We start from the raw sequence: 24931 nt of genomic DNA on the forward strand, positions 1-24931 counted from the left end.
CTCAACCAGTAGGAAGAGCTACAGCTTTTCTCTGTGGACATTATTCCTCCCATGGCTGTTTTGGTTTCTCCTCCTCCCCTGTGCCTTAGGTAGTGTTTCTATCTTCAACCCAGTTTGAGGAGAGAGTAACATTGGTAATATCGTCATGTTACAATCATGTTACCTGATTAGATATAGTCATGCTTTGCTCCTGCTGGGTTTGAGTTTTCTTCTTATTGAAATTCTCCTTCACCTTACTTCCCAACCCATCAACGAAGAGTTGTGTATCAGTAAAACAATGATTTCACAATATTAAAGTCATGTTAAATACGAAACAAAAACTCCATACCTCCCATGACTCCAACAAACATTTAAATTTTCTGTATTTACTACTTTTCTAAGTCTATGTAGAGCCATTTATTTTTCACATTTGCAATGATAGGTCCTTTCCTTCTACCATTTATGTTGTGGGTCCTTCCCTACCTTGTTTAATGGTGACATAGTATTTTATTTGCATAGTTTATTATTGTAACTAACACTGCAGGAACATCTGTGTGTGGATCTTAATCTTTTTTAATTCCAGTGTCAACTGCTATAGCAGTAGGTGTACTGTATGGTGGTATTCTAACCAGTATTCTAACTGGCTTATAATTAGTCTCCAAGGGTTAAAAATTCTGCTTTTGTATTCACTAGCTAGTGACTCTAGGAAAGTTATTCAATGTCTCTGGTCTCATCATCTCTGAAATGGGGATGATAATAGTGCCCACTTCAAAAGATTGTTACAGTTAACATAACAAGTGCTTAGAACAGCTAGTGTTTGTACTACTGTGGCAACAGGGGGAGCTCAAAGTTTTGAATTATGGCTCCTCCTCTTGTTTTCGAATTAAGAAAAATTCTCAGGCGAGGGACACTTCTGGTTCAGAAGGTCTAAACACTTGGGGACTGGCTTGTTACCCATGGGATTTGATTCTGAGAGACTTAAGGAGCTGGCTAGAGTTGCTGCCTTGGCTTCTCACAGAATGAAGAAATGTTGAAGTTATAGTTAAGGATAAAGTTACTGGTGAATGCCTTTTAGAAAACTGTTACACAATAACACCTACAACTTCTACCCAAGAGCCCTGTGCTTTAATAAAATCTTACTCCACTATTTATTCCTCACTGGCAGAACCTGATAGTGAAAGGGTGTAAAACGCTGATTTGTGAGGCTGGCTGTAGGCTGGGTGTGATCGATGGTGATAATTGTTAGAAGGCAGCCTCACCACAAGCCTGGCGTGGGGCTAGACCGGTACATCTCAGGTTGTGAGCCCCTGTCACTTTTTAAAAACTAGCCTGCTCCTCCTCAGTAGGAATTAATTTGAATTCTGGATCTGCAAGACTGCCCTTGCCCCACTGGCCACCCAGGCCTGTTCCAGTGCTTTTGCTGTCACGACAATTCTTCTTAAGAGTATAGCCCTTGAAAGGTACAGCTCATGATGCTGTATGAATTCAGATCCAGTTCTGTTGTATGTACTGGGTGAGGGAGATATGACTGCACATCCTGAAGGTACCAGGGACACTGCACATGTCTTCAAGTATTTCTTTTGTCCTAGAGCTACCAAAATTTTCTGTTTTAAAAGGGTAACAATGCTTAAGAGAAATATTAAGGGAACAAAACGGGCAATAAAAACCTCTGAAAAATCTCCAGGCCTTTTACTAGAGTCATAATTTTCCCTCTAAACATTATCTTTTCTGCTACCTGGCATACAACAATGCCCTCATAATATCACTATACACACAGAGTTATGAAATGTGGGCAAGAGTGGTTTTCAAGCCCCACTGGACACATAACCAATTGGAAAAGTCAGAGTAACACAGAAAGCAGATGTAAAACAAGCTGAAGTCTTTGGAGGGAGTCCGCCAGCAGACACATATGCACTTCATTGGGGCTCCTCTGTGACAAGATGAAGCTGTGAGCGATGTGGCAGAATGATAACAGTGCAACACTGAGAATCTAACAGGCACTCCCTGCCCTTAGCACACAGGGACTTATTCACACTCCATTAATGTCATGGAGAGGTTCAGAAAGAGAGATGGGAAATCATACTGTCTCCTGCAGCACTGAACACACTGTTAGCCTTTGTCTTTGAGAGGTGGTGGTGGTGGTGGGGGAGAGGCGTTTGTCCAGGGAGTCAGGGCGCCAGAGCTGTTCTCAGCTCTAGGATGGTTCCAGCTCACATGCCATAAGCATTAGTCTTCTCAAAGACTGTACTCTCTTCCAGGAAGGTCCTAGGTCTAAAAATTTTTAGACAAACCACTGAATCATGATCATGTGTTTCAGTGTTTTTGCCTGAGGCATGTCTCCTAATTTGGACACTGGTTCTAGATAACTAAAACTTCCCATCTCTGTTTCTAACATTCATTGTGTTAGAAAACTGCCACCATAGTATTTCTGCATAATGGAATTTTTTATCAAGCATGTATTAAGTGGTTGTTGAAAACCTCTATGGAATTCACCTAGACTGTGTCACGAAGAAGCCATGGGTTCTTTTACCCTGGTTGGGGACCTACCAAGTAAATCTGACTTACTACAAGCAAGCCACCTCCAATATTTCAGGAAAAATGCAGGACTGGGTGGGGAAAGACAGAAGGAAAAGCCACATAAGCAATTATTTTTTTTACCCCAACAAACTATAACATACATTTAAAGAAACATCTGCTATAAGAAAAGGTAAAGCCTCTTTTAAAATATGGTGACATCAGACACAAAAGCACAAGATTTTAAAAGAGCATTACAGAAAGCAGACCACACTAGGAATTGTGATGTGGTACATTAGATTTTTACAAAACTGTAACCATGTGCTATATTATGTGCCATGCCCCAGGCCAGAGTGGGACATGGCTGGCATAGGGGACCCAGCCATGCCACCCGGGTATGGAAAGAATATGTTGGCAGGAGGGCAGGCAGTATGTAAGTGACAGCTCATGTGCATAGCTGCCTTCCTCCTGCTTAGCCATCTAGAGACTTCCTTAAGAGTGTCACAGCTAGGATGAGTTCATTGTTCAGTTTGTTCATTTTAAGAAAGTATCTTTCGGGAATTGTGTCTAATGTGGGTTTCTTTTCTGTACTTGGCTCCAATGTCATGGGCAAACTGCCAGCCATGCAAGAATCCAAGTACTCTGACAGGAATCATCCTAGATAATTCTGCTTATGCCAGCTAAACAACTTGCATCATTAAATAAACCGTCTTCTGACTGTATTTATGAAATGTTATGTCTACCTAGCAATGAGACTACATTATGCAAACATTCAAGTGGAGGCTCATTCAACTGACCCCTGCCTGACAATATTTTTGTTTTTTATCTGGTTCTCCTGATAATAATCATATGCCCTCCACAGAGAAACTGATGCTATGGAGTATCCATTCAGGGGATATGAAGAAAGAACGGTATCTAATACACAAACTAGTATTCAAAAGAATTCTGAAGTCACCATGTAAACAAACAAAAAAAAAAAAAAAAAAAAAAAAAGAAAGGAAGAAAAGAAAAAATAAATCCATCCAGAGAAGTTGAAAACTCTTTCACATTCTTTGTGGGTTTTCAAGTCTACTGAGTACTTGCTTTTTGGGAAAAGCTGAATTCACTATGACAGTGTGCTTCCAAGTCTGGCATTATACATTTAAAATTCATGCCTAAAGGCAATTTAACCTCCTGTGCAAAAAGGTGGTATCCAAAAAGGCCCTCAACATAGCAATGATTCTCAGGAGGAGCTCTGCATGAAAAATGCTCTTAGAAACCCGTTGGTAACTTCTGGTGGTAGGGTGATGCAAAAGCTCCCTGAGTCCGGCACAAAATTAAAAAGAAAACATGGCTCCTGCCCTCAAAGAACATGTAATCTAATTGTCAACCAAGACTTATACGCTAAAAGATCATTACACATTCAAAATGGCACAAAATTAAGTGCTAATTCAGAACAAAGAGAACAGCTTGACTGAAAAACTGTACCCCTGCAGTAATGCTCTCAATGTAGAAGGAACTCATCTGTTTCTTGTGTTTCATTTGCAACTTGGCACAGCTTGGAAGAAACTACTTTCTACTAGCTAAAGGTGAAGAGGATCCTATGGTCATTTATATGTGGTTTAGAAATCTAGGGCTTTTGTTTCCCTTGAATGGATGTGACCAATAGTCTGCAAATACCCTTCAAAGAAAACACCAATGACAAAACCATGAAGTTCTTTAGAGAAAAAAAGAGAATGTCTAATCTTGATCTGTGACAACCTGAGATCTACTTTACTCGAGGAACTGAAGATCTTTTGTTATTAATTTAGCAAACCATTTCTTCAACGTGGAAGATCTTATCTTAGACTGATACACTATCAAAACAAAAGTGGCCTACATGTTTTTCCTTCTCAAACGTTCCTTGTTGCACACAAGAATGAGTTAAGAAAGCAAAGAGGTCACAAGTAGGTGGATGAATAGGTGGTCACAAGTAGGTGGAACAGTCCCTTCAAGGGACTAATGTGTGGGGCCCTGCTCATGCAAAGGCTGACACAGTAGAAGCAAGAAAACACCAGCTGGGCACAGGTGCTCAATGCCGGAGGCTGACAGGGTAGGGTTTACAGAAGGCTGCCACGTACAAAATTTCTCCTTTGTCTTTACTTGGGCTGAAGTTAAAAACATTATTTTCTCTTTCCATTTTTTTTTTTAACTCTACTGATGTTGATGGGAAAACAATACTAACTTAAAAAACAAAAAAAAAAAAAAAAAGGAAGCTTTTCCACTAGATTGAGTTTCTTGAAATAATTACTTCCAGGTTTTATATTTTATACTCCAAATTTGTGCATGGAAGCAGTTCAACTTCAGATACAGCCACAGATGCAGTGTGCTCTCAGGTTTTAGTATTATAAGATCAGGTGTAGCCTGTGGAACTGCACATACAAGTTAGTTTTTCTATGAAATGAAACATAACTGAATACAGAAAATTAAAGTGAATTTCTAATGGTAATCATCAGTCATCTAGCTAAAGGTAAAACAGTGGAGCTACAGCAGAATAAATACTAAACACTCGTTATACACGCACAGCCTTGGTAAAAATGCTCACTTCAATGACTTCTGGCTGGAATGAATCTAACTTCAAAACACCTCAATGTTTCTTGGTTGTCTCTCACATGAAAAACTGGGATAAATATTCTATATAGCCTCTGTGCTTGCTTTCAGGATTGGGTCTGACCTGTTTTTTATGTTATTTAATTAGGTTCAAGTCACTGAATCTATTAACTTTAGTGTGTACATATTTTTGCATAAAAAAAAGTGGAGAAAATCTGTGCTTTGGCAAATGGGGCACTCTGTTCTAATTCTCGTGGATTCTGTGGCAGGTGCTCACTTTAGAGACTCCTCCCCCATTTAGAGATGAGTGCCAGTGTCTGCTCTCCCAGTCTGAATATTTGGGATAAATCTTGTTGATACGGCTAATCCACTTGAGACTCCCACAAACAGGTGGCCAGAGTAGCAGTTAAAGGCTCCCTCTCAAGACCTGTACCTGACACTAAGTGAAACCTCAACTTTAACTCTTGGGCATGCTTAGGCAGAAGCTGGAAAGTGGGACTTTTAGCTGACATGGACCTAAGGATCAGTGAAGACTTGCTGATCTGGGATACAGATTGGGAAGTGGAATTACAGATGTATTATGCCAGCTAAGCATAAGATGACTAAAATTCCAGGGGGGAAAAGATGGACGAGGTGTATGTGGCTTTTTTTCTTTTTCCCCATTTTAACAATTTCATTACCTCCCCCTCAAAGCAAGGTGATGTGGTTTCCAAATTTTGAAACTTTCTCCTTTCTGGCAGGCAGTGTGCTAGTGGCTGGCTGCAAATCAGATCAGAAGACATTTCAATTTCCCCCCAACAGTCTAGCTTGTTAAGAACATAGTATTGGCCTGGTGTTATATAGTGCAGTAAAATTTATTCAAAACCAACAAATACTTGTTTTTGCATAGTATGGCTCAAATGTTGTGGTGGGCATGAAAACAAAAAGCTGAAGATAGAGTTTCTGCCTTCAAGGAGCTTCTAGTTTAGTTGGACTGACACATGTAAACATGTTAAATGCCACACTACAGGGAGGTGTCCTCAAGGTGATCATCTGCAGACAGAGCATAACCCAGCTGGGTCAGAGGAGGTCCTTGCAGGGAGGAGACAAGCCCTGAACAGAGTCTTGAAGGCTGCGGAAGCGACAGCCAGGCTACAGGGAACCAAAGGGATCTGGGCCATTGGAAACCATGAGAGAGAAAGCCAGGAAAAATGATGCAGCACGCTGTCTTGGAAATACCATTTGGAGGGTACAACATTGATATTGTACTTCCAATATCAATGTTGGAAGAGGGTAAGCAGGAGGGCAGAGGATAGAGGGAGACAGGACTGCAGAAGTAGGCAAGGGCTCCTGTCACCTTTGGCCTTCCATGCCATTCCAGGAATCCTCGATCTTTCCTTCTAACTGAGAGGTGGTGGATTTTTAACAAGTGACACATAGGTGTATATTTTATCTAAGTCTCTCTGCCTACAGTCAGGGAGAATATCTTAGAGAGGTAAGAAGAAATAGGGCTGATGCAATGGTGCAGATGAGAGATGACCAGAAATTAAACTAGGCAGTGGTAGGAGAAAGGGACGGAGAAGGTAGATTCTAGAAATAATCAGGAAGAAAAATTTAGGGACTTGAATGATTATTTGTATGTGAGATACAAAGGACAGAGGAGGCAGGGGAGTCTAGTCCTGGGTTTCTAGCTTGGGTGTTGGGGTAGATACTCTTTCTACTAACTGAGAGTAGGAAAAAGGAGGAAGAGCAGAATTAGATGGAAAGTGAGGTAAGGGGGACTAGTGTAGTTTTGGAAAGGATGAATGTAAGGTAACTGAGGTCAGGCAGTCTGAAACTCATCCTGGATGAGAGATGAACAAGAATCAGTGACTATGAATATAAGTAGTAGTTAAAACCTTGAGAGTAGATGAAATTATCAGAATCCTGAGCCAAAAATGGAATTCAAGGCAATACTAACAATTAAAAGCAAATAGAAGAAACAAGTTTACAAAAGAGAAGGATTAACATAAGATGGGAAGAAAATAGAGACAGGTGTAAAAGAAGTCAAAGGAGGACGCATTTGATGGATGAGTGAGGGGTCAGCAGTCCCAAACACATATAGCAGACAGACACAGGATAAAAAGAGGGGAAATTCTCCAGATGGGGTAATCAGGAATTAAGAGTTACAGGTTGAACTGTGTGGAGTCCTAACACCCAGTCCTCAGAATGTGATCTTACTTAGAGACAGGGTCATCAAAATTAAAGCAAGATCATGGCGAGGAGGCGAGGAGGTAGGCCTTCATCCAATAAGGCTGCGGTCTTCCTAAGAAAGGGAAATCTGGGCATGAGACAGATGACAAAGAGGGAAGGTGCTGTGAAGAGATCTGGGGAGAAGACAGTCATCTACAAGCCAAGGAGAGAAGCCTGGAACAGATCCTTCCCTAACTGCCTGGCTTGGGTGTCTGGGTAGAAGCTGACATCTTGATCTTGGGCTTCTGGCCTCCAGAACTCTCAGACACTACATTTCTATGGTTTAAGCTACTCGGCTTGTGGTACTTTGTTATGGCTGTCTAGCAAACTAATACTGCAAGTTTACCAAGAGGAATTTCAACCACACACCAGGAAATGTCAGATTGGAGAGAACTGAGGCATAAATGGGAAGTAAGGAAGTGAAGACTACACTTTAAAATGTTGACATGAAAAGGTGCTGTAAAAAACCAGGGTGCTTAGTTTAGTTTCTAGATTGCAAAGACTTGAATGATTTCAAGCACAAATGGCTATCTTCTTGAATATTTTTGGCATGAAGTAGTTCACAGTTTTTGTTCACTGAATCCTGTGATTAAAAATGTCTATTGTAGTTACGTTCACAAGTTTTGTTCCTATTGTTACTTGTTTGCACATTTCCCCCCATTTCCTCACCAATTAGTCTTGCTAGATATCTGTTATTTCAGTAACTGAAATTCAAATTTCTTGGCTTTGCTGAAAAAAAATTAACAAAAGCAAAAGACAGAAACTGAAATTACAGGAGAGTGAGCCAATGACTGGCAGAGCAATGTCTCAATGAGATGGGATCTCAAGGACAGCTTTGAAACCCTTGTCCATGAGACTTTAAGAAAGGAGACTGGTAAGACTGGATGTGGGTGTAGGTCCCCTTGCTGGGAGAGAGCAGGAAGCTGACGGAATTTCTACCTGGTGATTTCAATTTTATTCATCAAGTAGGAAGTGAAGTCATCTACTTGAGAGTTAGGGAGGGGGTTAGGTAGGGGACTGAGCAGGCTGGGGAAACTGAGAACTGCTAGGGAAGAGTAAGGAAGCTGAGTGAGGACTGGTGGTGCTGAGCAATTGATCAAGCTGAAGACATTTAATTTGTGGTAGTGCCAATCTTTGCCTGCACGGATATAACAAGAGTGGTGTGGGTGAATTATGGCAGGATTAATCCAGGTTCAGTATTCTGCCATGATAGTGTGACCAAGGGATGGGGTGCAAGAAACAGGAGAATGCCACTTAAGAAATGATTTTAACACTCAAAAATGGAGACCAGATTTAGTAGGAAAGAGAAACAGGTAAAGGAGGATGAAGTGAAAAGAGAAGGATCCCTTTGTATTTCAGATCAGGGTTGGTGGGAGTTAGAGTAAGTGTGACATTAGAATGAAAAACCCATGAAGTGTGGTGTTCTTGGTAAGGACAACACAATGTAAAACCATGGGAGAAAGTGGTTAAAGTGGAGTGGACACAAAGGCCATAGGAGCTGAGGTCTAGGCACTGCTGGGATAGAAAGGTACCACACACTGCTCAACGGATATGATCGAATGAAGGGAGGTTCACTGAGGATGGTGATAAGGTGGTTTAGACGCTGGCTGCTGCAACAAAAGAGGAGTGAATTGCACAATGCTTTATAAGCCAGCTCCTTACCACTGCTTCCATTAACATTTAAACATCCAATGCCTATGCCTAGGGAGAGGTGAATTTTTAAGTCTTATTTGTAAATCCAACAAAATGCATCTTAAAGAGCAAAATGAGGGGTTTTTGTTCTACCGACGTCATCATGTGCTAAAGTTAAACACACATCATACAGAAGACTACTGATAAAGTTTCAGACAAACAACATACCAGAAACTCCTGGTGGTGTCTTAATAAATTTTCCATTAAAATGACCAATAACAGCTTCGCATTTTTCTGTTGATTCCATCCTATTTATAATAAAAATAGAATACATAAATATTTAAAGGTCTCAGCTTTCCTCTTGTTCTGTGCATGCATAAACATTCTTATAGGTTTTTTGGATACAAATGAAAGCTAGTAAAAACGTGAATATGATAAAGGGTCTATTCTACCTTTTATCTAACTGCTACTTTTGTACTTCTATAGTAAAATGATAACTGATAACAATAAGAGTATATTCTGAAGCAAAGCAAGAATCAATTATATTGAGTGTTTAAGATCAAGTATACAAAATGTGTAATTTTATTCTAATTGTTGTAAAATTGAAAAACCAATACACAATAGCTTTGTTAGCCATAATACTGAATTGAAGAAATAACAGTTTAAAATACTAGGGTATTTTCTACTTGCTAAAATACTAGTCATTTTTAAATTGTCTTTGCTTTTACAAATTCACACAGTGACAGACTAAAAAGTCATGATAACAGCCAGTATCAGTGAGAGGGTGTGCCTTATATGCTTCTTACATTTGCTTCAGGTTTAAAATTAAATTTAGTGAAGTCAACTATATACCTTGTCGCCTTGGCTTTGGAGGAGTAAAGGTTGGAGGCTAACTTTACAACTTATTCTATACCTACAGGTGGATGAAAGTATCTAAGAAACATTGCTGGGAACTTAAATTACTTCAAATTATTTTTCTTTAATGGAAGAAACACTGAATAATCTACTAAAACCACTCTATACACCTGGACTACTCAGAGTTACACCTTAGTTTTAACAAGCAGTGATAGTTTCAAAAAACAATGTAATTTAATTGATTTCTGTCTTTGGATACAGAAATGATACAACTTGATCTGTTTTCAGAACACCCACAGAAGTGCTAAGCTATTCAGTGACTCACTTGCGTCATTTTAGCCAGTGCAGCATACGCTGGAGATGCTGGCCTTGGTGACTTACTACTAGTAGGATATTTTAGTTTTATGATAAAATTATCTGGCCTGACAGAAAGAGCAATGAACTAAAAATCCAGATGAACCAAATTCTAGCCCCTGCTTCATTATTTGGCAGTTAGGTAACAATGGAAAAATTCCCTTTTTGGTCTCAATTTTCTAATATATACAACAACATGTAATAATAATGCTTTGTTGTTGATATATCACAGGTCTGAGGTAAGATGTGACTGTCATTTGTGTATAAAAGTAAACTCTCAGAAATTCTTCCTATAAAATAAAAGTCAATACTTTAAAATATGTACACATTATTTGTTATTGCACGTATTAATAAATTTCTAATTAATGCATCATATAAAAATCAGCTTTGGATTAGAATTTTGATAAAAATCAAAGAGCTTTCTATTTAGTATTTTTCCATCAGAAACCAAAATAACCACTACTCTGAAGTGTTTTTATTTTTTTCTGGGGAGAAAAAGATAAAAATTAGATGGAAGGAGTAGAGAGCACTTTAGTTATAACTAGACTTTTTTTTTTTTTTTTTTTTTGGGAGAGGGAGAGGTCTGTCACCCAGGCTGGAGTGCGGTGGCATGATCATGGCTCACTGTATCCTCCAACTTCTGGGCTCAAGTAATCCTTCTGCCTCAGCTTCCCATGCAGCTGGGACTATAGGCATGTGCCACCATGCCTGGCTAATTTTTAAACTTTTTGTGGAGAAAGGGTCTCACTCTGTTGCCCAGGCTGGTCTCAAACTCTTGGGCTCAAGCAATCCTTCCGCCTTGGCCTCCCCAAGTGCTGGGTTTATAGGTGTGAGCCACTGCGTGCAGCCCCTAGAAGATTTTCTTTCTTTCCTTTTTTTTTTTTTTTTTTTTTTTAAGACTAAGTCTCGCTCTGTTGCCCAGGCTGGAGTGCAGTGGCGTGATCTCGGCTCACTGCAATCTCCATCCCCCAGGTTCAAGTGATTCTAATGTCTCAGCCTCCCAAGTAGCTGGGATTATAGGCGCCTGCCACCATGCCCAGTTAATTTTTGTATTTTTAGTAGAGGCAGGGTTTCACCACGTTGGCCAGGTTGGTTTTGAACTCTGCCCACCTGGCCTCCCAAAGTGCTGGGATTACAGGCATGAGCCACTATGCTTGGCCTCTATTTATTTCTTTAAAAAAAAAAAAAATCTGAAACAGAAATTATAAAATGTTAGTATTTGTCATATCTGTGTGGTGGTTACACAGGTATCATGTCCTTGTCTTACTTTTCTGAATGTTTTACATATTTCATTTTAAAATCTAACCCAATTACTTTACTGATGAATCAAATTTCCATCGAATAAGAAAAAAACATACTGATTTATCTATTGAATTCAGGAGACTGACTGTTATTTTTAAAAAGTTAGAAGCATCCTGATCTAAGGACACACACCCATTCAGAACTTTTGCTCATGTGATAGTTCCTTTCCATGAGGACCCAAATATTTAGTGTGCTCAGCTTCATGAATTCTAATGAACTTGCAAAAGATCTGGAAAAATGCAGTCTGGTATTTACACATAATTTAAGTTTAAGGTGCAACTGCTCCCATAACCCCAGCTGAAACTCTCTCTTCTTGGTCATTTTTAGTTTTCCAAGATAACTACACAAAGCTATTGTTGTTGACATAATAAAGACAGGGCACAAGGCTTACCTAGCAAAGCCAACACCACGGCTTGTACCACTGGAATCACGTAGTATCCTTGTAGAAATAACTTGTCCAAATGGTTTGAGCATATTTTCTAGTTCTTGCTCATCCATGGAGAGTGGCAAATTAGAAATGTACAGGTTGGTAGGATCTTGTTCCTGTTGCTAAAACAGAACAGAGTGTTGTCCATTAATTTCCAACAGAAGGTGAGATATTTATGTTAACACACCTATTTTTATTAGCTACTTTCTTTGCTCAAGTCCTTTTAAAGTACTCAGAACCTCAGAACACCAAAATCACCTTGGATGCTTGAAAACAGTGTCTGAAGCTTGGACAATCTGTGCAGACCAGACATAATCCCACCAAGCCCTTCTTAGCAGATCTGGAAATGGCACTATTGAGTTGGAGAGGATGCCCTCATGGAACCACAACTCTCATTTGTTTACGGTGTTTCTAAAAATAAACGACCTCTCCTCCACTGTTATTTTTAGGAGTCCATTTCAGGCACACTATTGCGCAGGAAACTATTATTGCTAATAATTCAATTTAGAGATACATGAAGGATTCCGGACCAAGTCATCTATAGTCCAATAGGGATCTGCCCAAATTCCCATCCTCTGCTCCATAGCAAAGTTCATACTACTTTTGAGTCATGATCACCAATAGTAAAAACAGCTAATTTAACGAAAACAAGAAATCACAAGGCCATATAAAATAGTTAATTCTGGGTAGGGCAAATTTTAGACTCTTGGAAAAGCTTAACTCAAGAGTAGATGGGGGAGGAAATACTTTGTTCAGAGGACATGGCATTGACTTGGGACCTGAAGATCAAGCAGAAGTCAAGAGGCTTGCAAAAGGCTATCTAAGGGGTTTGATTTTACTTTGTCAGTCACTACTACTTCAACTTTCCTACTTAAGCAGTGCTGAAAGGAAGGAGAATAATTATGTATCTATAGGCAAAAGGCAAGGTAGCCTTGCCAGAGCTGTAAAATGTTCTTGAAGTCATGTGTTTTATCTTTAAAAAAAAAAGTCATGTAAATTTTGCAATCTACTTCCTATCTAAGTTTACTTTAATGGAGAAACAATGTTTTTCACCTAATACCAGTAAGTAACACTGACACTCCAGGAAGATAAGCCATGCTTATCTTGTGATATCATGCACATGAGTTGCATAATGACATTTCAGTTAATGGCGGATGGCATATATGATGGTGGTCCTGTAACAGAGATGAAAACTTCCTATCACCTGGTGATGTCTTGATGATCCTGACCCTGTGTAGCCCTGGCTAATGTGTGTGTTAGTGTCTTAGTTTTTTATAAAAATTTAGAAGGTAATAAATAATAAATTTTAAAATAGAAAAATGCTTATAGAATAAAGGTATAAAGAAAATACTTTTGTACAGCTGCACAATGTATATGTTTTAAGCTAAATATTACAAAAGTCAAAAAGTTAAATTTAAAGGTTTATAAAGTAAAAAAGTTACAATAAGCTAATTCATTAATGAAGAAAAAAAATTTTTCTTTTTTTGAGATGGAGTCTCGCTCTATGCCAGGCTGGAGTGCAGTGGCATGATCTCAGCTCACTGCAACCTCCACCTCCTGGATTCAAGCAATTCTCCTGCCTCAGCCTCCCAAGTAGCTGGGACTACAGGCGTGTGCCACCATGCCCAGCTAATTTTTGTATTTTTAGTAGAGATGGAGTTTCACCATGTTGGCCAGGATGGTCTCGATCTCTTTACCTTGTGATCGATCCACCCACGCTGGCCTCCAAAAGTGCTGGGATTAAAGGTGTGAGCCACCACGCCTTGCCAGAAATTTTAAAAAATAAATTTAATGTAGTCTAAGTGTACAGTGTTTATAAAGTCTATAGCAGTGTAAGGTCTTAGGCCTTCCCATTCACTCACCACACACTCACTGACTCACCCACAGCTACTTCCAGTCCTCTAAGCTTCAGTCATGATAAGTGCCCTATGAGGGTGCACCATTTTTATCTTTTGTACCATATTTTTACTGTACGTTTTCTATAGATACAGAAATACTTATCATTGTGTTATAACTGCTGAGAGTTCACGCCATTCTCCTGCCTCAGCCTTCCGAGTAGCTGGGGCTACAGGCACCCATCACCACGCCTGGCTAATTTTTTGTATTTTTAGTAGAGATGGGGTTTCACCATGTTAGCCAGGACGGTCTCGATCTCCTGACCTCGTGATCTGCCCACCTTGGCCTCCCAAAGTGCTGGGATTACAGGCGTGAGCCACTGCACCCAGCCATGCTTTAAAGTCTTGATTCAACTTGAAAGTTTACCGATGAGGAAATAATATTAAAAAATGCTATAAATCAGAATCCCAGAAAGAACTGGGCTCTTAAACCACTCTTTGATATAGTGAAATAGAGTAGACTAATGCAGGAAAGTATTTCCTATGATGTTAATGCACTTGTTTTCAATAGCAACGACCCTGTCAGTTAGAAACTAATTTCATTTGGGATGACCTTTAGTGCTAATGTTATTTATGTTTCTTTTCAAATGGTCAACATATCCTGCAAACATTGCCCACAAAGTTGCAGTAATTAAAAAAACAAAAACAAAAAACGGGGGGGAGGGGGGGAGACTCCAATCTGGCAGCACATGCCACAAAATAACAAAGTGTCCATGAATTCTTTTCTTCCTAATCCCTTCCTTTCTAGGTGTTTTTTTTTTTCTTTTTAAATTTTACTTTCTTTTTAGTTGTTGTCCGTGCATTCTTATAACCACACATTCACTGTGAACAGGATATACAATACATGCAATAACTGGTGGTGGTTCTTGAAATGAGGATAGTTTAGTATCTTTAAAATCAGTGATAACCATAACTAGCTTATTCTTTACAATGCTATGTCTGAAAAAAATACTTATTCTTTCAATTATAGGTGACCAAACGTAAAAATGGGGTCAATGGGCCTCCTTTGTCCCTAGGCATGGAAGGGGTTCAAGGGTTTCCATAACAAGCAGAAAACTAGATCCCACATTGGCCGTCAGAGGGATAAACAGCTACTAACGTTCACGTGAGTAGAAAAGCCAGGCTCGGAAGTCCTGCACAGCACAAAGCACTCAGTCACCATCCGAAAGAAATTAACAAAAACCTCCCCGTGAGTGTGGAATGGTTCCTAAAATGCAAGAACGGGGACTTGGCAGTAAGAGCAGACATCTGTTTTCTCTTTTACGGAATAGGTTCAACAACCAGCAGATAGCCGGTCACTGGCATGTGACTGCAAACTGCTCAGAGCATGGTTGAAGCTCTGGATGGAGAGGGGGAATTACATTTCTGCTCGTGTGACTGCCTATTTATTGAAAAAAATGTGTAAACTTCCCAATAGCCAAACAGCACATGAGGATTTGCTGACCCCCATCAAGCAATAGGAAGAAATGAAAGGCCTACAGAAGCCACTTTGTTAATAGATATAAACAACGTCCATTCCCCTTTTCTGTCTTTGTAGCTCATTATCTGCGTTTCTCTTCCTTTTATAGAATCTGAGTCTTTTATTTGAAAGATGTAAACATTTGTAACATTTGCCTAGTTTAACATAAACAGGTTTTCCAAAAGGCCCAAAGCCATTAGGTTAAGTTTCATCAGTGTACTTGAGGGATATAATTTTTAACTGTCCCTTTCTTAATTCTCAGTATCTGCCCAAGCTTGGAAAAAAGTTATTTTCTCAATTAATTTATTTGATCATCAACAAAACAAACACTAAAAACCTATCATATGGCAGGTACCAGGCAAAGCACTGAAAACTAAAACACGAATAAAAACCAATCACTGGTCTCTAATGCCCTCATTTTGCAGTTTTGCAGCAATTTAGTTTTGAATATTTGTGGGGTTCTTTTTCAACTTAGGTAGCTAGTATGTCAAACAATATTATATTTCTGCCCCTATCCTCTAAGTGATTGCCCTTAATTTTTTTCTGATTATATAAGGATGAAAGACTTCTAATATATAACAATATGAGTTTTCAACACACTATAGTATCCTGATTAGTTCACTAGAGGAGAGTGGAAAGTGACGGGTCCCCTCCCTATCACGCAAGCACAGGGGCTGGACTTAAACTTCTTTTAAAAATCACTTCCCCTCTGGGTGTGCTGGCTAATGCTTATAATCCTAGCACTTTGGGAGGCCTAGGCAGGTAGATTGCTTGAGTTCATGAGTGTGAGACCAGCTGGGCAACGTGGCAAAACCTGGTCTCTGCAAAAAAATACAAAAATTAGCCAGGTGTGGTAGTGTGTGCCTGTTGTCCCAGCTACTCAGGAAGCTGAGGGTGGGAGGCTCGCTTGAACCCAGGAGGCGGAGGTTGCAGTGAGCTGAGATCGCCCCATTGCACTCCAGTCTGGGTGATAGAGCCAGATCTTGTCTCAAAAAACAAAACAAAACAAAAATCATCTCCCCGAAAGATGTGTGTCAGGTGCTCCTTTATCCAGACAGCATAAAGGGGCTAAGTCAAGTCTAGATACTCAAACTCATAGTTCTACGGTATAGAACGATAAATGCACTGATATTTAAAATACCTCTTATAACTTTAATGATGTCATAAAAAAGAAATCAGGTCTAGGAATCTCAAATCATTCTACAGGGACCTAAAGAAACTCACAATATGCAGAATGTTGGCAGCTGGCCAGCACCTCTGAACCTGAGTACTGGTCCTCGCCACAGATGATGGAGGAAGAGGTCCTTTTCCTTAGCCAATTTATAGTATCAAGTTTTCTAAAGAGGTCTTTGAACAGTGCTCATTTTCAACCTGGGGGAAAGCTAGTATTTGAAGAGCGCTGTAGACATGACATATAGTACCAGTCTATACCCAGTCCAGTTTTGAATAAAAGCTTTGTAAAGGCTTCATCAAAACAGTGTATAGTTAATATTTTATGCTGCTTAATATTACAGGCATCGGAAATGATGCCTAAGTAAGTGTTCAGTGGTCACTCCAACTGAAGCCTCTACATTCTTAACAGATTGCTAAAATAGAACTCTTTCTAATTCTGTTTGAGGGGAGACCACAAAACAATGGGTGTTGGGCACTCCCACATTCCAGAGTGAGAAACCAGACCACCTAAAGACAGCCTGAAAGGAGCTGGCTGAGAACTGGTTTGGGACACTTAACTGACCACCCACCTCCTGTCTGTGTCTAAGAGACTGGAGGGACTGAGAGTGAGCATTAATTATGGGGAGAGAAACGCTGAAGCGTTCCCAGTCTCACCCTGTGAATTGCTTTCCTCTCACCATCAGTCAAGCAAGAGGGGCGACCACTCAGGGAGCTTGATCGGTGTCTCAGGAACCTGAGTGGATACAACAGATAGATGTCCCACTTAAAAATCTAAGGAATCTTCAAGGAGAAAGGATGAAAGGCTGACAAGTGTGGCAGGGAGGTAACTCTCTCCAAAGGATGACTGGCAAAGGTAGATCAGATGTGGGCCACACAGGTAGAGTTGGCCCAGGGTTGTGTTAGATCCTCCCAAGGCTGCTTCGAGGGGCAAGAAATCCCAGCAGAAAGGGGTTGAAGATAGACCATTAGATTATCAGGAGCTGACCATGTCAACCTGAGGACGTGTATTCTTTCACTTCAAGGAGCTGTAGGAGAAAGATCAATTTAGCGGAGGTAGGGATGGAGTTGGTTAAAGATCTCAGAAAACCAAAGCATTCCATGAGAGAAACCATCAGCATGCTGCCTGGCTACAGAAATCAACATCAGACGACCTCATTGTCAGGTCATCCTCTTCCAGCACACCAACCCTGGAGGGGTTAAACAAAGCCACGGCTAGTAAGCTGAAGGAAGAGTGAGAAAAACACAAGCTCGGGAAATAGGAAAGAAATTCATCATTTGCTCATCTTACTATAAGCTTGCTACTTGGACAGACCTAATCCAGGGAAGGAAGAAGCTTCAGCTGAAGATTCACTACATGATACTCAAAATTTTTGTCAAATAAACAGTATTGGAGTATTAAATTACAGGCATCACACACTTAACATCATAATCTGTTCCTGAAAATCAGAAATTGAGCATCAAAATGTTAACCGAGAGCCTATTTCACATTATGTTAAATAGGAAAAAATTATAATGTATTACACATCAGTCATAACCCTCAACCAAATTTTCTAAAATGTAACTATTTTATTTTCCTATTTTTTATAGTTCCCAAAAATGTAACTAAATACATTCATCATTACATCTGTCTCTGTGCATGTGTGCACACATACAACAAATGGTTCTGCTGGGATGGAAACACTGCTTCCTGATCACCAAATAATCAATATGGTTGTCAGCCAACAATTGCTTTTTAGGCTGTGATGTCTCTCTCAGCACCAACAATATCCAAGACACACATCCCTTATGTTGACTCTCAGGAGTTTTAAAAACATCTACATGTGAGTCTGACATTCTATAAACTGTATTTGCTATGTAACTTGAGACTCTGACTGAAAATATATTGAAACATATGTATGCTTCATGGAGTTTGGCTATGAAAAACTGAGGCATTCTACCAAAAAAATATCAACCAGAAACACCTGAAACGAAAGAAGCTAGGGGAACTTCTTGAAATAATGACAGTGGCTACAGAAGTCATGAGAGTTGCCCTGGATTTTATCCAAAAGCAAGGAGCTTCAATGAGTGCATTATTTAATAGAATGGACAGTGGGGAAAAGAAGAAAGTTGTTTTCTGAGTGTGCCCTAAAAGTCCTGCTTATACAATGCTGGGTTACCCATCGTTTACAGAACCAGATTAAAATTCTGCAAATCATTATGCAACATAGGTATCACACAGCCACAATAAACATATTTAAACCCTTTTTATCACCGTCTTTCAATAATGTCACAGAGAATCTCTATATGAGGGACACATAATCTGAAAATCATGATGCTCAATATTTACAGTTTCTGAGGCCAGGTGTGATGGTTCACGCCTGTAATCTCAGCACTTCAAGAGGTTGAGGCGGGTAGATTACTTGAGATCAGGAGTTCCAGACCAGCCTGGCCAACATGGCGAAACCCTCTCTCTACTAAAATTACAAAAATTATCCGGGCGTGGTGGCAAGTGCCTGTAATCCCAGCTAGTCGGGAGGCTGAGGCAGGCGAATCGCTTGAACCCAGAGGGGCAGAGGTTGCAGTGAGCCAAGATTGTGCCACTGCATTCCAGCCTGGGCGACAGAGTGAAAAAACTTCTTACTCTGGAGTTTAAGACAATTTAAAGTAAGTTCAACTCAAGGCAAAGTTTAAAAAATATTAAATGGCAACAGCTACTTAGAAAGGTGACTCCTTTTACTAATTACTGAAATCTTTATGCTGATTCTTTCATTCAAAGTACCTCTCTACCCTATAGCTGCATACAGGTTTTTCAACATCCTTAAGGTCCTAGTAAGGCAACTTATCCGCTTACCAGAGTCCTTTAACTTCTATGAACCTTCTTATGTGTATGTAAATGCTTCTCAGGGAACAATTATGTGCTACAATTCAGAAGTAGCAGAAGACAGTATAAAATTACTTTCCTCTTTACTTGAAGAAGCCAGATAATATAAAAGTATTGCTCTTTTAAAAAGAATACTCACAAGATCAAACTGCTGAGTTTCAGGCTTGAAAATATTTTCTGTAGCAACTGAAGAACTCAGGTTTTAAAAAATTTACATAATTACACAGATGTCTTAATAACTGCACTGTAGGTAGTAGGTATTAGGATGTAATGCAAACTTACATTTGGGTAATAAAGACTGGGACATAAATACCAGTTTATTCAGCAGAGACTCCTAAATGTGTTTGGTACATAACGGAATGTGTATTATGGAATGTAAGCACTTAAGAGAAGCATGCCATTCCAAGTGTGACTCTCCTAGTTGGGCCTTAGCTCTTCTTAATAAAATTGAAAGCGGGGTTGGGGGCAGATGCACTAGACAGTCTAAGGTCCCTCCAGCTTTAGAATTATGACTGCACCTGAACTAGGGATTTAGATCATGTAAGGCCAACTTTTTCAAGGCCATCAAGTCTATCTAAGGCATCATTACTTTTGGAAGAGGGTCTGAATATCTTAAACTAACTTTCGGGATGAAACTAATGCAAGGAGAAAGACACAATGACTGGCTGATCAATTCCATTTACATCCAGAAACTGTGATATTCTAAGTCAAAACTGTAGCAGTAAACTACCATTAGATGAAAGTTTTCAAGAAAAATGCACCTTATAATTAACATCCATGTGTACTGTGCTAAAATACATATAAAACATGAAACATGGTCTCCCATTTTACTATCCCCTAACATTCAGGCATATTACTCACCTGAAGAAATTTTCAACAATATTGCTCATCTAAAATACACTAAAAGTTCATCAGAAATAAGTCTTGAATAAAGTCATTATAGAACTACTAAAAAGTAGATTTATATCCCATCAATAATCAACACCTAAAAATATTTTACTACTGTACAATAGAAATAGCATCTGTAGCTTACATTCACATTAAAACTACTTGTTTTAATATTTGTATAACGTATGTGCCAGTTATATATATTTCTGAAACAGAATATGCTATACACAATTATCTTTTGAAACATGTCTAGAAGAGTATTCATTCCTTGGGCACTGACACTTAAATTTTTTTTTTTAAACAGTACAGATCTTAAAGACTCACAAACACCTGATTACCTGAGAAAATATGCTGCTACTTCTTCAATTTACTTATGGGGTTACATAATTTACTATGTAAATTTTATATATTTATAAATCCTCCTTCATAGATTAAGTTACGAGGAACAGTCCTCTGCACAAGAGTGACTGTGGAGGCTGCGGAGGCACAGGACAAGCGTCCAGAAGGTGCTGTGCTGAGTGGGATGAAGGGGAGATTGCAGAGGCGGATAGAAAAAGCAGACCTGTCAGGCTTCACAACCAAAGCTGTGGAACAGAGAAGCGATTGCCGGCTCTCAACTCACCTTTGCCATTTGAGCTTGAACCCCACTGGCCTTCAGGGCAGACACAGCTTTTTGAGCTGCTGCAGGGCTGTCAAAGTCGACAAAACCGTAACCTGAAATGCAAAAACACATTTGGTATTTAAGCCATTATTCTGTGGTTAGGTAAAAGGTAAAAGAACAGCTCTACTTTGTTTCTGGTGCAGGCAAGAGAGATGAAAATGTCCTGAGGGAGCTAAGGCGTTAATAGCTGCAGGCCAGCGGCCTCCTGGGCCCTTCTTCCCTGTCACAAGCCAGACAAGCGTCCCTCTGGGGAGTTCGGGGAGTAAAGAACCAGCGTTTCCCTATTCAAGCTCTGACGTGTCTTGTATTTACTCGAAACAAACAAAAAGACATTTAAGTTGCCAACCAAGGTTTAAAAAAAAGAAATTAAAAAAAAGGAAGAAAAAAAGTCAACTTCAGAGAAATAGCATTTTAATGATTCAGTAAGAAAGATGGAGCCATCCTACGGAGTTTACAAATGACAGAAACAAAAATTTTGCAGATAAACTTGTATTTTTAAAAATTAGAATAAGTACAACTATTAGACACCCCCAATATAAAATAATCTAAAGTTTAGTACTCAGTTAAAGACATCATACTTATTTTCTTAAAATACAGCTCATCACACCCCTTCAAAATAAAGAAGAGCTGGGGAAAATGCCTCAAGGCACCCAAAATATGTTTTGGCAGTTCACGTTCTAAAGTCTAAAAACAAAACATAACAAAACAAACACATAACCTCCTAAGAGATGCACTAGTTTGAAGTTTCCTTATCCATAGCTTTACAAACATTTTTAATGAGCTGGTCATCTGTCTTCCCAGGCCACAACAAATCAAAAGCAGAAAATTAGGGGAAAAGCGGGGCTGGGGTGACGGCAGGCCTGCTACAGAGTAAGTATATGAATGGTGTCTAACAGTAAAAACTACTAACAAGCAATGAAAGAGAAAAAACTATGCAAAGAATAGGACTTACACAGCATAAGAACTAATAGCCTCATGAATCTCAACAGATCCTATGAGTATCACTGTATCAAAATAGAGAATCACAGACTTTTCACTGTGATAATTATAAGTTATTGAGAAAAGGGTCAAGTTATACTTAGTAGACTAAAGAAACAGGGTACCAGGCAAAATACCAGAGCCTTCCATGGAACTCAAACTAATATTAAATGAGTAAGAACACTTCGAAAAAGAAAAGCATCATTGGAAGGTTGCTTAGAAGAGGAGCCAGTCCTATCATTTACTTACAGAAATATTACTAAGTAGTAGTAATTTAGATAGTATGATACTAGTGACAAAATCAACATCAATACAGTCAAACAGAAAGCTCAGAAACAACCCAAAGTCAGTTTTGCAGTATTAGTGCCAAAAATATGGCCTGGTAACGAAGTAAGTTATAATGAGATGGAGCAGACTATTGACTACAGGAATAGATGTTTCAGGAGAGATGAATGTTAAAACTGAAACAAGAAGCAGCTTCCTTATATTACTTGGAATTGGGCTGAAATAATTTGATTTAGACAATAGAGAAACAGCCAGGCTGGAGAGCAAAATGAAGAGCTTGATCTAGGTAAAACAAAGAATGCTACTTAAGTGCCAGGTTAGAAATAAGGTTAAACATATCTTGGATGTTTTTTAGACATCTGTTGTCCATGCTAACATGCAACAACACTCTGTGGATACACACACAGGCATGTACATGCACATACTCTCTCTCTCTCATACAGTTTCAGCGGGTCATAAATGAGCACCCAGCTACAATGAAATGATACAGCTTTTACTGATGGATATTTAAGTTTTTTCCTTCAGTTTTGCTATTGTCAACAAATTACAATAAACAGAAGATCTCAATTTTGATGTTATTGTATTTGAAGTTACTACCAACTCAGGTACTATTTGTATTCTGTTATCTGTTACTTTCTTATAGAGAAATCCATAATGCTTGTATTTTAGTTAACTGTCAACATCCTTTTCTGGCCTTTCCCAATGCCTACCACACTATGGCTGTTTTATAACCATTTGCTGAAGACAAACATAATAGTTAAGTATGCAACCTTGTGCTCTTTCATTTCTCTATCTGTATTACTTTCAAATAAATAGAAGACAATATAAAATTTCAGTTATACAGGCTCTATGGATTTGATTATAATAGGTGTAAAGACGTTTTTGAAGGCAGCGTTCACTAAATAACATGGCATCCTCTCACTGAGGCTTCCCAGGAGAATTCCTCTTAGGTTTCAGGACCAGGAATAGTTATGTTATTCCTGCTCCCTGGATTTTCCTCTCACACTGTGATGACTGAATCATGGAGAGAGCTATGTTTTCTATTTTTGCCGTGGCCACTAGGAAACACAGGGACATTTGGTAACAACTTAAAGCTGCCTGCTTTTACCCTTAGTTTTCCTGTTAGTCTAATTCATCCTGAAACTATTTTTGCTAATGTGTGTAAGTGTTCTGGTCTTACATGCACTTCTGTAAGTATAAATAATCAATCAATTTCATAACCAATCTTTTGTGAGCTTTTTTTTTGTGTCCTGAAATGCCACATTTACCAGTATTGGAGGGCCTATAAATGCCTTTTGTTGGCTAAACTTTGAGAGAAACTGAAATATAAAATAGCAACTGAATTGTGAATTTTAAAATTTAATAACTTAGGTACGTGTTATTCTAATATTTCCTTCAGCTTAATTATCTTGAAAATACATGTTCCAAACATATGCTTTGTGGCAAAAAGTATTCTGTAACCCTCTAAGATCTCTCATTCCCATATATAAAGTCCTTTGATCTGTTTAATCTTCAAAAATTAGTATATAACACAAGTAGCTTTCATTTACATTAATATTCTATAATCTCTTATGCATTTATTTTATATTCATTTATCAATCATCTATATGCCTATCTACCTATCACGTCATCTTGGGTAACATGTTATCTAACTTTATTATGAGCTAAGTTAAGTGTTATTTCTTCTCATTTGTCCTGAAATTACTTTTTTCTTGCTTCTAGGATTTTATAAACCCACTCTTACTTACCCTCTCCACTCACGCACTCACCCACCGTCTCAACCCACCAGATATCTGTTGACACCTATTGCTGGGAGGCTTGTGTGAAGCAGGAGCCCTGGAAGGTTTCTATTACTGCCCACACACCCAAAAGCAGTGTCTCCCAAGACCCACTTTAAAGGAAGGTCTCCAGGAGACTTCTTGTATCTAAAATCAGTTCTGAATTAGTCCTACCCTTAGTCAGAAGTCCATAAATCTCTCTACTATGGACCCTTACCAACTGTTAAGGGTTTGTATTATGACATGTTAGATTTAGCATTAGTTTATTTTTACCCATACTTTTTCTAGATCATGTAGAGCAATTTGAAAAGGCCTTTATGGAATAGGTTGCTTTTGGAGCAGTGTGTAAAATAGTGTGGTTTTCAGTTCAGGGATGTGGTGAATAATTCAACCTCTGGGTCCTTTCTTTTACTTAATTAGGGCAGCTCTGCTTTTTAACACACTGAGCCGACATGTAAACTTTCTTTTGGGGTGGGGAAGAAAAATAGATGAGGTAGGGTATGGATGAAACCACTCATCTACTCTGATTTCTCTCTAGTTTCAAAGTGATGTTGGTGATCAGCTTCCTATTTTTATGCCTGCAAGACTCTGTTTTTCTTTATAAAACCAAAAGATTTCTTTCTGTGTCTCTGCTCTCCCAAATCATTTATAAATGTTAAATAAGACTAATCTTGGAAACTAAGTATATGCATTTCAGTCTACAATTTGACTCTCTCTAGTTTAATTCATTTAAAATATTTACTGGGTACCACTCTACATAAAGCACGCTCTATTCACTGTCCCAAGGCAAAATTGCCTTAATGTGCCATGTTGATTAAACATGGGCTTAGTTATTCGCTACAATAGCTCCTTTAAATTTAGGCACTTTGAAGAAGAGACAGAAATACAATGAACCACTTCAAGTCTAGATTAAAGGAAATGCTTGGCTTATAAGGAGAGGCCCCTACCATAGGGTTCATTTATGTTCTCTGCCTTTTTCAGATTGTGCTAAGCCACTGCCCCGTCACCACTACTTGAAAAACTGGGGTCTAATTAATGAGGAGATTTGCCTTCTCTGCCTATTCCTGTCAACTTATTTCAATTCATGGGGTCAGTAGTTAGATTCAAAGTCA

General features: G+C 39.0%; 1 protein-coding gene across 9 annotated transcripts in view; it reads right to left on the reverse strand.

Annotated features, from left to right (window-relative positions):
- Nucleotides 1-24931, reverse strand: part of RBMS1 (RNA binding motif single stranded interacting protein 1) — a 214866-nt gene that overhangs the window by 19295 nt on the left and 170640 nt on the right. For all 9 annotated transcript variants that reach the window (XM_023217366.3, XM_023217365.3, XM_023217371.2 and 6 more), the window contains exons 4-6: nt 20740-20831; nt 11807-11964; nt 9133-9212 (exon numbers count right to left, since the gene is read on the reverse strand). In XM_023217366.3, the coding sequence (XP_023073134.1) occupies nt 9133-9212; nt 11807-11964; nt 20740-20831 (330 nt within the window). The remainder of the gene's footprint in view (nt 1-9132; nt 9213-11806; nt 11965-20739; nt 20832-24931) is intronic.

The sequence above is a fragment of the Piliocolobus tephrosceles genome, chromosome 11, assembly GCF_002776525.5.
Source record: "Piliocolobus tephrosceles isolate RC106 chromosome 11, ASM277652v3, whole genome shotgun sequence".
Classification (NCBI taxonomy): Eukaryota; Metazoa; Chordata; class Mammalia; order Primates; family Cercopithecidae; genus Piliocolobus; species Piliocolobus tephrosceles.